The following is a 14,235-nucleotide window of genomic DNA, read 5'->3' as shown; positions in this document are numbered from 1 at the left end:
TTTTATTTCTTATTTTTTTAATTTAATTTAATTATTTAATATGATAAATGGAAAGTTAATTTTTTGCCCCTTTCTAAAATATTAAAAATGTGGTCAATATTAAATATTTGGTCAACTGACAAAATTATGGATGGAAACTGCCCGGAATGATTTCATTGCAATGTTTGGAATGGTTAGGGTGATGACTATAATAAATCAAAGGTTTGGAGAGACTCTGCTACTGTTTCAAAAGTTTGATGCTTTTGCTGTAATTATCACTCATCATCATCATCATCATCATCAATTCCTCTCTCTCTCTCTCTCTCTCTCTCTCTCTCTCTATTTTTATATGAAAAAAATGATTTATAAATAAAAATTCTTATAAGGTATCCTCCTCTTCTTTTTCATCATTTTATCCAAGTTTGCTATGAAAAATAGCAATTTTTAATTATCATTTACTATAAAAATAGATTAATTTGTATTTAATCTTTATAGATTGCTTGCTTGTTTAACTTTAACAGCTTTCTACACATTTAGATATATTGACAATATTGAACGTTAGATTTTTTTCATCAAAAATTATAGAAATGTTGTTGTTATTATTATTATTATTAATTTTTTTTGGGTATTCTGACTGTATTTTTATGACATGAGAAATATAATTTTGTTAATATATGTTTGGGATCTTTTGGTCAGGTAAGTAGTAGTTCAAAATTTTATTACATTGTTTTAAAAGTTAAGATCTATATATTGTTCAAAATCAAAAGTTTGTATTCTTTAAAAGTCGAGTTAGTATTTTATTTTATTTATTTTCAATAGGAAGTTAGGATTCTACTGTATTATTCACCTAATTGGTTTACTCGTAATCTAAATTTCATTTTATTAAATGCATCACTAAGAAAGAAGAAGAATCAAAATTAGCTTGCAATTCCATAAGTTCCTGGAGAGAACGCAGCCACTTCACATTCTGGATGCTTTGCATAGGAAATGTTGTAGTTTCCGCATTGATATGTTAACTTAATGAAGTCACTCAATGTTAGACGTAAAACAAGTGCCATGTGAGAAAAGGGTATACTCCTTCTGCTCCCAAAGAATTTAGGAAGGTAATTAAAGAGATTAGCAATACACCACCAACCTAGATTCGATGATTTACGAGTATACAGGCAGCTCTTGTTCTCTAGCCTGTTGGGGCACATCCCGCAATTTACCTCCCTCACAAAACTTTAAGGGAGGGGTGGTGAGGCCCTCAAGGTTGGAGTTCAATTTTTTTTTTGTTTTTTTTTTTGTTTTTAGATTCGATGATTTACAAAAAGGCAGTCCATTGATTATTACTGCCTTCTGACTGACATCATTGAAAAAAACAAAATTTAAGTGATTAAATTATAATATTCAACAACCACGAGATATTTTGGTTCACGGTAAGTGACTAGCAACTACTTCAATTATTAAGAGTACCGTTGGGTGATTTATTTTATTTATCTGACGGCCCAGTAGAATTATAGAGTAGAAAACGCTTTTCAGTTTGTATAATAAAGCAATCTTACAGCAACTGGAAATTTCAGTTCTTGAACCTAATGGAAGATGTTCGCCGAATGCACAGAGTGCCCAAACTTGTGCGATTCAATAAACACAACAAAGAGGATTGCTACACTCCTAAGATGGTTTCCTTTGGCCCTTATTACCATGGCTCGCCAGAACTTCGCATGGCAGAAGAACTCAAGCGTCAAGTCCGTAGGGACTTTGTTTCAAGCAGATGCACAGAATTATTCTACGACAAGATCTCACAAGTGATCGACCAGATTAGAAATTGTTACGTTGGTGTTTCTACAGATGCATATGATGATCGAGCACTAGCAGAAATGATGCTTCTAGATGCATCTTTCGCTATATATATCATGGAGGTCAACTTGGAAGATATCGAAAAATGTGAACACTCCCGTCAGTATCTTGGAATAGCTGCAACGCCAGTTGTAACCGAGGATCTGATTTTGTTCGAGAATCAAATTCCACTCCGGGTTATTAAGCTCTTGTGTGACTTAATGCATGGAGAACACACTTTCTATAAGTTCTTAAGATTCTTTGCTTTTAAGAATATCAGGCTAATAACAAGAATTCCTGTAGAAGACGAAGGGCTACCACTACACCTTCTGGATGCTTCCTATCAACTACTTGTCAAAGAAGTGGATAATGCAGGAGAAGAGCCTTTTGACCGATATCAATGGTGGCAGTGGAGGAGAGGAAATCTAAATGAATCGAGAGAATACAATCGTCAATCTCGTTCAGTCACCAACCTCAAAGCAAAGGGCATCCACTTTAAACCTAGTTCTTATTGTTTGAAGGATATTAAGTTCAAATCCTACATATTTTTTGGGCAACTTCAACTCCCGGTTTTATTTTTTCATGCTAATTCCAAGCTAATATTTATGCAATTGATTGCACATGAAATGAGTCTAAAAAACGAGTATAAATATACTGTATTATGCTACATTAATTTCATGCAATCGCTCATTGTTAAATCTGAAGATGTCAAGGAACTGAGAGAAAAGAAGATACTCTTCAGCAACCTGGACAGTGATGAACGGATTGTAGAAGTAATCAAAGGGATTGATACTCACGGACGTGAAACTGACTTTATTTTTGATGAGGTGAAGACGAAAATTGAGAAGCACTGCAGCAGCAAGGGAAAAACATGGTTTGCTGAACTAATTCACACTCATTTTCACAGTCCATGGACTTTTACTGCCTTACTGGCTGCCATTTTTCTTCTTTGCTTAACTTTTCTCCAGACCTATTACACAATGAATCCTCGCAAGTAAAGGTGTGTGTCAAATTCCGTTCTTCAAGTTTTAGTTGAGATGTATTTCAACTCTTCCAAATAAGAGTTATTTGATGCTTTTGAGTTCATTGTATTATTCTATGTTTGTATTTTTATAATTCAAATCTATCAAAAATTATATAGACTTAATAGTAGAATGAAAGATATGATCGATAATCGAGATTGACACACTTCCATATCTTGTAATTGATTGGATTATATTGATGAAGGGAATATAATTTCACGGTAAACGAAGGAGTTTGATTTTTTCATACCACTTAACATTTCCCGTCACATGTATTGCCTTGACACATTGCTAGACGTCAATCTGGGATGACGAGTGTGAGTTGATGAAAAATTAGAAGGGGTGTTTTAATATAACATTTTGATTAGATCAAAATAATAATTCATATCGTTAGGTATCGTGATCGGGAACCTTATGGGTTGCACACAAAAGGAGAATTAGAAAATTGTGATTTGTCAATTAATTAATTTAATAAGCGTTGGATAAATTAATTAATTTATTCAATTTCTTATATATGGACTCATATTAATTAATCTTATGGACTCGAATTAATTAATTGGATTAATTAATTCAAGGATTGGATTTAATTAAATGGATTAATTAAATATTGGACCAGGTCAAGTCAAGCCCGTTTTATAAGCGACTAGGGTTTACAACTTTGTAGAGATTTTCATTCTTGCTAGTACAAGAGGAGAAAACTTTAGTTCCTACAATCTTGTTCTCTATGTAGAATTTCATTGAAGGCATGAGAATTGGACAGCTGTGGATGACGAATCAAAATCTTTGGAACGAAAGAATAGCAAAGCAGTTTCTAGATCTAGTAAGTGATACAATTTCTATCATACTTTCTATCTAAACATAAATAAATCATTGATGGGAATTGAAATTTGTTTTATTTTTCGCTGCGCATGATAAGTAGATTCCCAACACCTGCCACAATTCTAATCCTTTGAAATTTGAATACGACAAAACTATTTATCACTGATTGGACCATGTCAAATGTCCCTTCAGCTTGCTACTTGTTTAATGAGATTTTGTTGCATCCCTCTCTTTTCCCTACACGAAATTAATGCTCTGCACGTGACCAGCACTTGAAAGTGATTTATAGTGGTGGAACTCAAGAAAATTACTTGAGAAAAAAAAATTATGAATGTTTTTGTGTTTTTGACGATGATTGCTAGAAACGTATATGTTGAAGTCAAAGTCGAGAGATATAAGGACTTTTGTAAGTATCAAGTATTTTTTTATGTAATGGTAAATGAATTTTAATTTATTTTTAACTTCATGTTATTATTTCTTTTCCAGTCTAACATTTATCATGTAGTAAATTCAATAACACGTTTGGTTCAATCAAATAATAATGAGTTAAAAAGAATATTCCACGTTTGGTTCAATCAAATGCAATGGGCCTTCCATCTTAGAGACAAAAATCTATCACCAATTTACTACTACATGCCCTAAACATACAGAGGTGCCAGGGGGATTTATTGGGATTTGGCTGAAAATGGGGCACATTCTTTACTGAAGCCAAGATCATATGATAATCTAAAATATCGATCTATGCATGTATAATGGTCGGAAAATTGAGAAATTGAAGCAACTTTGATTTTCTTAAGAACTCCAGTTGATTTCACCATCGAGTGGAGAAAAAATAGCGTTGAAGCATAGCTAGAATAAGAGTAATATTTATTTCAACTACTAATCCAATTTCAATAACCAAAATATCTACCACATCACAAACTAAAGAATTTTATTCTTCTACTCTGCACATTTTTTGGACAGCATTGAAGGGCTGTGAAACATATAAAACTGTTGTCAACATTAACACTTCAACTGCAACCAACGTCCAAGATAAGTTACAGAATTGAACATAAAGGCCACAAAATACAAGTCCAGATCAAATGATAAAGATTATGTTGACCAAATAATATTGCAGAGTATGATATGAAGTATTCTGAACAAACAGAAACTTGATAAATATTTTATTATTTCAAAAAAACCACAAACAGGAAATGAAACTGCAGAAATAACAGTGGCTAAAAAAAAAAACAGAAATTTACAAATCGAGGCTTTTTTATTACACAGTGTCTTTAAAAAAAATTTGCCGTCTCACCGTAGGTGCTTGAAGTTTGTTCAAACGCCTGTTTTCTAGGATACAATGAAAAATCAATAGAGTCTAAGTACTACAAATGCTACTCCGACGAATTGAATTATATATAACCGCGACAACCAAGGTTCGATAGAAAATAGAATAATTTGCAGATTGAATATTGAAAATGTTATGCTGATAAGGAAGAGAAGGAATTCATGGGCCTCTGACATTGGAAAAATCGGCTCTATATATAGGCTCCAACATGAGCGACAATGGCTCTATAATGAGTGACTTTACAATAAGCAGTTATGGGTGCAACACAATTAACATTACCATTGATCCACCATAACATTTCGGTTTTGAGAGTTGAAGAGACAGCTGGAAGAAAAAAAGTAAGCAATTTATAGGAAATAAAAACAAAAAATGGAAACTCCTAGAGGGCAAATTTTTGTTCCGTTCAATCCCACATTAAAGTACATAAATCGTGCCTGCACACAGTTTCAAGTTCAGAGTTTTGATTCGGGCATTGATTTGCACCCCATTGCATGCACATGTGAAAAGAGTCTCTATACTACACATGATTACTCCAATCCAAAATGTAATCATACATAAAGTGTTCATTTCTTTGATCATTTTTATATGTGGGACAAACTACACATTGTTTTTCCTTCAACACAAAATAATATTCAAACTCTTTAACTTTGAATTTTAATTTTTTATTCACTCATGAATCATTTTTGACAAGTAAATATATAATTTCGTTCTTTTCAAGGAGAAGAACACGAATCTATTTGATTTTTCAAATTGATCAAACGGGTCCTACGTAAAACTATGTCGAAAGTGATTCAATGAGCTACATTTTCCAACAGATTACATTAGCACGGACACCCACGCAAACATGCCGCGGATAATGGATACCTGACTGGTGTGATCTAGGATTTGATGCCAAAAGATTTAAAAGCAGTATGACGAGCATATCCAAGATGTGCAGTTATTATCTGGGAAGCAAGCAACAAACCTGATTTGACTACACTTCTTGCGATGCTCTCAGCCATTTTTCCAACCTCGATAAACCTAGCTTGTTGGAGTCACTTGGAATTGGTACAATGGTCGCCATTGAGAATTTTTGGGGGCAAACTAACAATGAACTGAAAGAAATAGAGAAAAAAATAGACAGTGTTTTCTAACTAAAACCCACGAGCAGATTTTTTTTTGGTAGAAAATTACAGTAACAGACTCTTTCGAAGATTGGAGTTCAAGGTAAACAAGATAACTTTACGAACTTAAGTTGTTTGACATTTGATTTTATTCTATCATGATCTGTACAAGATCTGTACAAGGATAAGTTGTTGATTGAACTTTATCATCGTCTTTTCTAAAAGGAATTTGGAATGAATAAACAAAAACCTGTTAGCTGTATTTCCCTTGGTGAAGATATCTGCGATCTGTTCCAAAGTAGAAACATGACGAATAATTATATCATCACTTAGCACCTTTTCATGAAGAAAATGGTAGTCCACTTCAATATCTTTAGCTTTAGCATGAAAAATAGGATTCTTAGCTAGTGCAAGATCGCTTTGATTATCACACCAGACAACAGAAGAAGAGGAAAGTGTACCATCCAAATCACGAAGAACCATACGTAACCAATAAAGTTTAGAAGTAACAATAGCAAGAACCATGTACTTAACTTCAGTATTAGATTTGGAAACCGTGGGCTATTTCTTGGCAGACAAAGAAATAAGATTACAACAAAGAAATACTCCAAAATCACTACTAGATTAGCAATTATCAGGGTCAACAGTCCTATCTAAGTTACAGTATGCTGATAAGTTATTCTTCCCAAGATGATAAATAAGACCATTAAATGGAGTATTATTTAGACAACGTAGAGCGTGCTTAGCTGCAGTCCAATGGACGAAGTTGGTGCAATTATATATTGACACAATTGGTCAACAAAGTAGGCAATCTCTAGATGAGACAAAATGACATACTGAAGTGCACCCAATGTTTGGCGATAATCAGTTTAATCAAGTACAAATCACCATCCTGTTTTGAGATTTTAGAACCTGAGATACTGGGAGCATTATGTGACTTCATACCTTCCATCTTAGTATGCTCTAACAGATCCATAATATATTTAGTTTGGCAGAGATGAAGGCCATCAGTGTTCCAAGTTGCTTCAATGCCAAGAAAATAAGAAAAGACAACAAGATCCTTCATAGAAAAATCAATCTTCAACCTATCAATGATCTCAGAGATGGAATAGAACTGTTACCGATAATAATAATGTCGTTAACTTAGACAAGCACAAAAATCTGAGTATCACAAGAGTGGAACATAAATAAAGATGGATCCGAGTCAGAACAACGAAATCTAATATCAATCAAAGCATTAGAAAGATAGTGAAACCAAGCCCAAGAGGCTTGTTTCAACCCATAGGTTGACTTGTGCAAACGGCATGCCCAATTAGGATGACAAAATCTTCAAGTCGTTTATGTTACTCTATATAAACCTCTTCAGTCAAAAAAACCATGAAAAAATGCATTTGACACATCAAGTTGCTTGACATGCCAATAAAAAGAAACTGTGAGTGCAAGCACCAAGAGCACAGTAGAAGATTTGACAACCGACTAGATGTTTCATGATAGTCAACAGCACTAATTTGATAAGAACTTTTAGCAACAAGTCTTGCCTTAAAGGTTTCAATAGAGCCGTCAAGCTTTTGCTTAATCTTAAATACCCACTTCTTGCTTACAAAATCGAGATTACTGGCCCAAGGGCAAAGAGTCTGTGTATTATTCTCAACCAAAGTAGGGAATTTCCATAGCATGAACCGATTCAGGCTTGGATGCCACTTGGTGAAAATTACGTTGTTCAAATGAAAGAAAAGTAGTGTGAAGGGACAAGAGGGGATAGCGAGTCGAATAATAAGTGTGGTAGTTAGCAAATTTTGTACGTTTGAGATTACTAGTCATGGACCTTGTGATGATAGTACGTGTAGGGGGAATGCAAGGTAAGGGTTCAGGTGCAGAAGCCATAGGAGAAGGAGATAGATCCAAGGGAAGAGAGATGTGGACATGAAGGGAAGTAGGGGTGGTTGTGAGAGACAGAACAGGAGTATTAGACATGGTTATAGGCATAGGAAAACTAACGGAGGTGTGAATGGAAGTACTAATAGAAGAAACAAGAGGATGTGAAGATGACATACCTAGTAAGAACCCAACTGAAGGCAATTGTGGAGAAGCATTATACGAGAAATTCTAATGCAAGTGGCAAAGTGACAATATAATGGATTTTAGCAGGAAATTTAGTTTCATCAAAGACCACAATTCAGAGAAATAAAAATTTTCCTTGTACTAAGATCATAGGATCTATACCTCTTTTGGTATGAGAAATATCCCACAAAATGTGTAGTTTACTCCTAACTGAGAGATTATTAGGCATGTAGGCATGAAGCAATGGGAAGAATTTACACCCTAAGCTTTTGAGAAATCAATAATCAGGATTACATTGGTATAGACGATGATAAGGAGTATCATAGTTGAGCAATGGAATAGATAGACACATATGAGATTGACAGAAGTTAAAAAATGCATCAACCCAATATTTGTTTGGTAAACTAGATTGTGCAAGCAATGTTTCCCGTGTCAACAATTTGTCTATGTTTGTGTTCAGAGATCCCATTTGACTAAGATGTATGGGGACAGGTGAGACAATGTTCAATGCCATGTTGATCAAGATAGTTTCGAAACGAGAGAGATAAATATTCACCACCATTGTCGCTTTGAAATTATTTGATCATGCTAGAAAATAAATTTTCAACTAGACGTTTAAATTTAACAAAGCAAGAAAAGACATTTGATTTCGTAGAAATGGTATTCATCCAGCAATAACGACTATAGTCATTGATAAAAAAAAATTACATAGAATTTAGATCCTCCTAATAAAGATACTGGAGATGCCCAAACATCAGAGTAAATAAATTTTAAAGGTTGAATCAAAATTCTAATGGAGATCGAAAAAGGTTGTTGCTTGCCTTTTCCTAGTTGGCAAGGTTCACAGACATTAGTGGATACTAGGGAACCATGAAGGAGAGATGACTGTTCTAGATGGTGCGACGAACTATTAGAAAGGATGCATGTGCAAGTCTCATATGCCAAGTAGATGCCATAGCTTGAACACCAAGTAATGCAACGACATGATTTTTGGTTTTATTTGAGAGAAGAATAGCTAAGATTCAAAGGATAGAGTCCATTTTCACTTCTACCCTACGGCAGTATTTTGTTCATCTGCAAGTCCTTAACATAATATCCGTCAGCACTAAGTTCAAACATAACTTTGTTATCGATGCAGAATTTATTTATGGAAATTATAGTGGTAGAAATAGTGCGACAAAAAACAATGCCTTTTAAGGTAAAAGCAGGAGAAAGAGTGGCAAATCTAAGATAACCAGTTTTGAAAATAAAAATGGAGGAACCTGTACCTACTCTACCAAGAGAACCTGTACCTGGATTGGTATGAGGATGCTCAAGATTCTCAACATTGGGTGTAATATGCATGTTAGCTCCACTATTAAATATCCATTGAACATCAAGAGCATAGGCATATTTCTGAACCATAAGTGTAGCAAGCTCAGCAGGAAGATGATGATTGTTAGACGTTGTTGCCAAACGACATCAGGGCGATGATGTAAATCGAGTTTTCTAGTTATGAATTGGCTTTGACCATATGATAAACGATGTATCAACACCCAAATTAGAAAGACCCAACCTAAGAAGTCAATTAGACCATTTGAAGCAACCAATTAAGTTGTGTTGCTCATGGGCCAATTATCTACCCACTTAAAAGGTTAGTATTACTAAAGGCCCATTCTATAAATCATTAACCTCTATTGGGCCCATGGCCGGTTAACTAAACCTAGTGGACTTACCTTTATAGGCAATGGACTAGCTATATATTCTTGTGTTACACACAGCCTCAAGAGATTTGGTCTTCTCCTTTGAGCTCTCCTTCGTGTTTTTTCTTGCCGTCTCTCTGCTCCTACTCCATCGTGCCTTTGTGGTGACTTTCTTGGTGATTTTGCTTCTCCTTTATCGTGTTCTCTAAGTGAGATAACATCGAGCAACCGTAGGTGAAAACTTAGTGGTGTTCTTGGGTTGTTGGATTTGTGGTATTGATTTGGATTTTGGAAACTGAGCCTGTAAAAACCTGGTGGTTGGTGATTGAAGACTCTACATCTGGTATCAGAGCTTGGGTGGTGGAGATTTAGCTAAAATCCTGTCAAAATCAAGAGAGATGGCTAATTTCTTCAAAGTATCCGGATATGAAATTCTTCAATTACTCCCAAAATAAGACCTCTATTGGACAAACGGAGGTCGGACCCACGACTAGCAGATCGAGACACCTCCTGTGAAGCGGCGAGTATGGATTTTTTTCGATGAGATTTTTTTAGGCATTCTATTTATTTTAACCTTCTAGACGTACTAATGTGGTTTATTCAATGTTTCAGGTTACGTAGGAAAATTTGGATGATTTTGCCCCTGGATATCAATCTTCTTTTGTGGCTGATTGATATTGGTATATTTGTTGAACCTTTAGGATAAATAGCGGTGGCCCTAACATATCTCGATTTTACGGACTCAAATAGGCCTGCTTTGATAAATTGGCTTAACCTATTTAATTTCTAGCATTAGAGCATGACCATGTGGGGGTGATAATAGGGTTGTGGTTAGTGTGATGTGATAACATTGCCTGTGCTAGAAATTAGGGTTACTTGCTCTTGACTGCATGATTGAGTACTTGCTCTTGTTAAATCAATGTATTGTTCTGAGTGCTATAATTGCCGTGAAACTTGGTATCTGTTAGACTTATATATTTTTGTTGCATTGTTATTTTCACTGCTTATTCATTTCAGTAGAATACAAAGACCTTACCCGTTCGAACATTCCCTTGATCTAAGATCACAACTCTTACGAAACCCTAGGATTTTAGAATGGATTATATTATTTGTGACCCTAGCACTACTTTGTGTGGTTTGACTGTATTTTGTGCATTTTGGTTGTTTTGTGAAAATGACAACTCACAACTTTGATTTGGGGATTTTTAACGGAAAATGTGATTTTGCATTTTGGCAACAAAAAATAGTATTTTGGTTCAACAAAAGTTTTCAAAAGCCATTGAAGGTAATTTTCTAACTGATTTTTCAAAAGAACAAAAGAAAGATGTCGATGAGCTTGTTTATACATCAACCATTTTACACTTGTCTAACGTCGTTTTAAGAAAGGTGGGTAAACTGAAAACTACCAAAAAACTTTGGAAAAAAATTGGAAGATCGGTATTTGCTCAAATCTATCCCCGAATAGGCTTTATCTACTTGAATGTTTCTTCAGCTTTAAAATGGATCATTCAAAGGATCTCAATGACAATTTAGATATATTTAATAAATTAGTACAAGATATTCTTAACTGTGATGAGACAGTGTCTGAAACCTATAAGGCCATAATCCTGCTCAACTCTATTCTTGACTCATATAAGGAAGTTTAGAACACTATTAAGTATGGTAGGGACACCTTGATACCTAAAATTGTCATAGACTCTCTTTGAAGTAAGAATATGGAAATTATAGTTGAAAAACATGATAAGAAAAGTGATAAGTTACATATAATGCGAGGAAAACTCAATTTTGGCAAAACAGCCATGATGGATACAAAAGTAGTGACGAGTCAAGTAGTAATGGATGGACGAAAAAGGGTATTGGTAGGTCTAGATCAAAGTCTAGAACGAAGGCTGAAAAATGCTATGGTTATGGAAACATAGGGCATTTTATAAAAGATTATTACAAGAAGAAGGGTAAGCTAAAGGTTAAGGAGAGAGACAAGGTCAACGTGTTGTCTTCTGCCTCCGATGTAGATGACAGTAAGGTTTATATGATTACAATTCTCGTTACGTATACTGCTGAATTTAATCTAGCTACTAATTCCAGCATGCATAAGTTGATACTTGATTTTGTTGAATCTTTTCATGTGACATGTGAAAAGAATTGGTTTGAAAACTTACATGAATCTAATACTAGGCATGTTGTCCTGTGTGATAATTTTGCCTTTACGATTGCTAGAATTGGTGACATTAATATAAAATTTGACACTGGTTTTGTGTACACTTAAAGGACGTTAGATATATTCTTAAATTGTCAACGAATTTCATTTAGTAAGAAGACTTAAAAAAGATGACTTCACGGGTAATATTGGAAATGGAATGCTAAAAATGATTAAGGGTGCATTAGTCTCCATTAAGGGAACTAAGAAAACCATATTTATATCACTACTAGAGAAGTGGTTAGAGGGTTAAACTCCTCTATCTCTTCTGTCAAGGTTGATCACACATATACATGGCATAATAGATTTGCATACGTAGGCATTAAGGGTGTAGCGATCGAAAAAATAACAATAAAATAAAATAATAAAATAATAATAAATCTTGTGTCTTGCTTTAATGGAAATTTTTTCCTAGTTGAACTCGAAAATAATTCGAGCTATATTATTACATTGCTACAACCCTTCCTAAGAGTTTAAATTAAATCCTTGGTCATTGTATGACTACATTTCGTGTATTAAAATACAGAAATCGTTACAAATTGTATTTTAATTAATACAAGTGATGTTGACCTTTTTGTACTTGCAAAATTATAAAAAACCTCTGATTAATGATCTGAATATTTGAAGATGAGGGGCCACGTGGCTTGAATCCTAATCTTAGAGAATTTGTTGAAAATTTGATTTGTCGATATTTGACTTGTTCGGTACTTGAACTTCGGGGCTTGAACTTGGACTTGAATTTGATTTGATTTGAAAAAGACTTTGATCTTCTTGGACTTGGCGTGAACCTCTTTGATTCGAAGAAGATTTTGATCCTCTTTGGATTCACCAAGTTTAGGTTTGAGAGGATTTCTTCCATTCGTCTGGCCTTGAAATTTCTTCAGCACTTCATGATTGTGTTCTCTGCTTTCTTTCTTGCTTCAACTTTCACCTCCCTAGTCTTATGGACTATTGATCCTATTTATAGGAGAAAATTTGTACTAATTTTGGTAATCACTCAATTATATTAAAATGAATAATCAAGTAATTATGATTTTATTTATTTATTTAAAATGTGGTATGGGCCCTTGGGTTTTATGGATTTTAGTTGACTTAAGACTTAATTGGGCTAGTAATTTAAATTGATCTAATCCATTTTCTTTATGTCTACAGATACCCCCTCAAGATTTATTAATTAATTTATTTATTATGAAATAAATAAATTAGCAAATCTTGATTTTCGATTTTTTTTTCAATTTAGGATTTAATTTGAACTCAAACTTCCCATACAATAAAAAATTTGAGAATGAAAATAAAATTCTTACCCTTCGAATTTGAGAATAAGAATTATTATTATTTTTGGTCGAATTTCGATTATTTATTTATTTATTTTATATGAGCAATAATAAATTTGATTTGAACTGACTTTTTACGTTTCATGATAAATTGGGCTTGGGTAAAGTCCGATACTTGCCTATTTATACGAACAAATTACAAGATTTGGACACAAGTGAATTAACCTTACAAACAAAGGTAAGAATTTTTATTTTGTTTTTTTTCCCTCTCACCTCTATTACCCCCCCCCCCGACTACAAATTTGTTCTACGTCAATCTTCATTTTAGGCTAATAAAAGTGTTCATTTAACATGTCTAAAGTCTTTGCTACCCCAAAGTGACCTTTGTTTTTTTCCCCCCCCCCCCCTTTTCCCCCCCCCCCCCCTCTCTCTCTTTTTTTTTTTCTTTTTTTTTTTTTTTTTAAAACGTGTTTCGGCCTACAGAAACCAAAAGTTTGAAACTTATGTTTTCAGCCACAAGAACCAAAATCAATTGGCAATTCCAATTGGATTTTGGTTTCTACCAATGGCAGAACCATTATTTTAATATTTTTTTTAAATTTTTTTGACTTTCTTTCTTGACGGCGGAACCATGAGAATTGATAACCCCCTTTTTTTTTAACACGTTATTTTTCCTTTCTTTTCTTTTCTACCTTTTTTTATTTTCATTTTTTTAGTATCTCTTGGTTTCTAGAACCAATTCTAACAAAATGTTAATTGTCAAAATTGGTGAATTAAAATTTGTCGTTTTCGGCAGCAATTGTTTTTACTCTTTTTTTTCGTTTCTTTCTTTCCTTTTTTTTTTTTTTTGGAATTGTCTTTTTATTTCAATCCCCTTTTTGTTGATTATTGTTGTTATTATTATGTTTTGTTTTTGTATTTTTGTTTTAACAAGATTGGAACTAACATTTTTT

The 14,235-nt window shown here is 33.9% G+C and overlaps 1 protein-coding gene across 1 annotated transcript; it reads left to right on the top strand.

Annotated features, from left to right (window-relative positions):
- Nucleotides 1-1,553: 1,553 nt before the first annotated feature.
- On the top strand, nucleotides 1,554-2,795 carry LOC111383258 (UPF0481 protein At3g47200-like). The gene has a single exon (XM_023007336.1). The coding sequence runs from the start codon at nucleotides 1,554-1,556 to the stop codon at nucleotides 2,793-2,795; it is 1,242 nt and encodes a 413-aa protein (XP_022863104.1).
- Nucleotides 2,796-14,235: the final 11,440 nt, after the last annotated feature.

This window comes from Olea europaea, unplaced genomic scaffold (genome assembly GCF_002742605.1).
Source record: "Olea europaea var. sylvestris unplaced genomic scaffold, O_europaea_v1 scaffold2644, whole genome shotgun sequence".
In the NCBI taxonomy this organism is placed as follows: Eukaryota; Viridiplantae; Streptophyta; class Magnoliopsida; order Lamiales; family Oleaceae; genus Olea; species Olea europaea.
The sequence above is the reverse complement of the archived record's forward strand: the minus strand, read 5'-3'. Positions and strand labels throughout refer to the sequence as shown.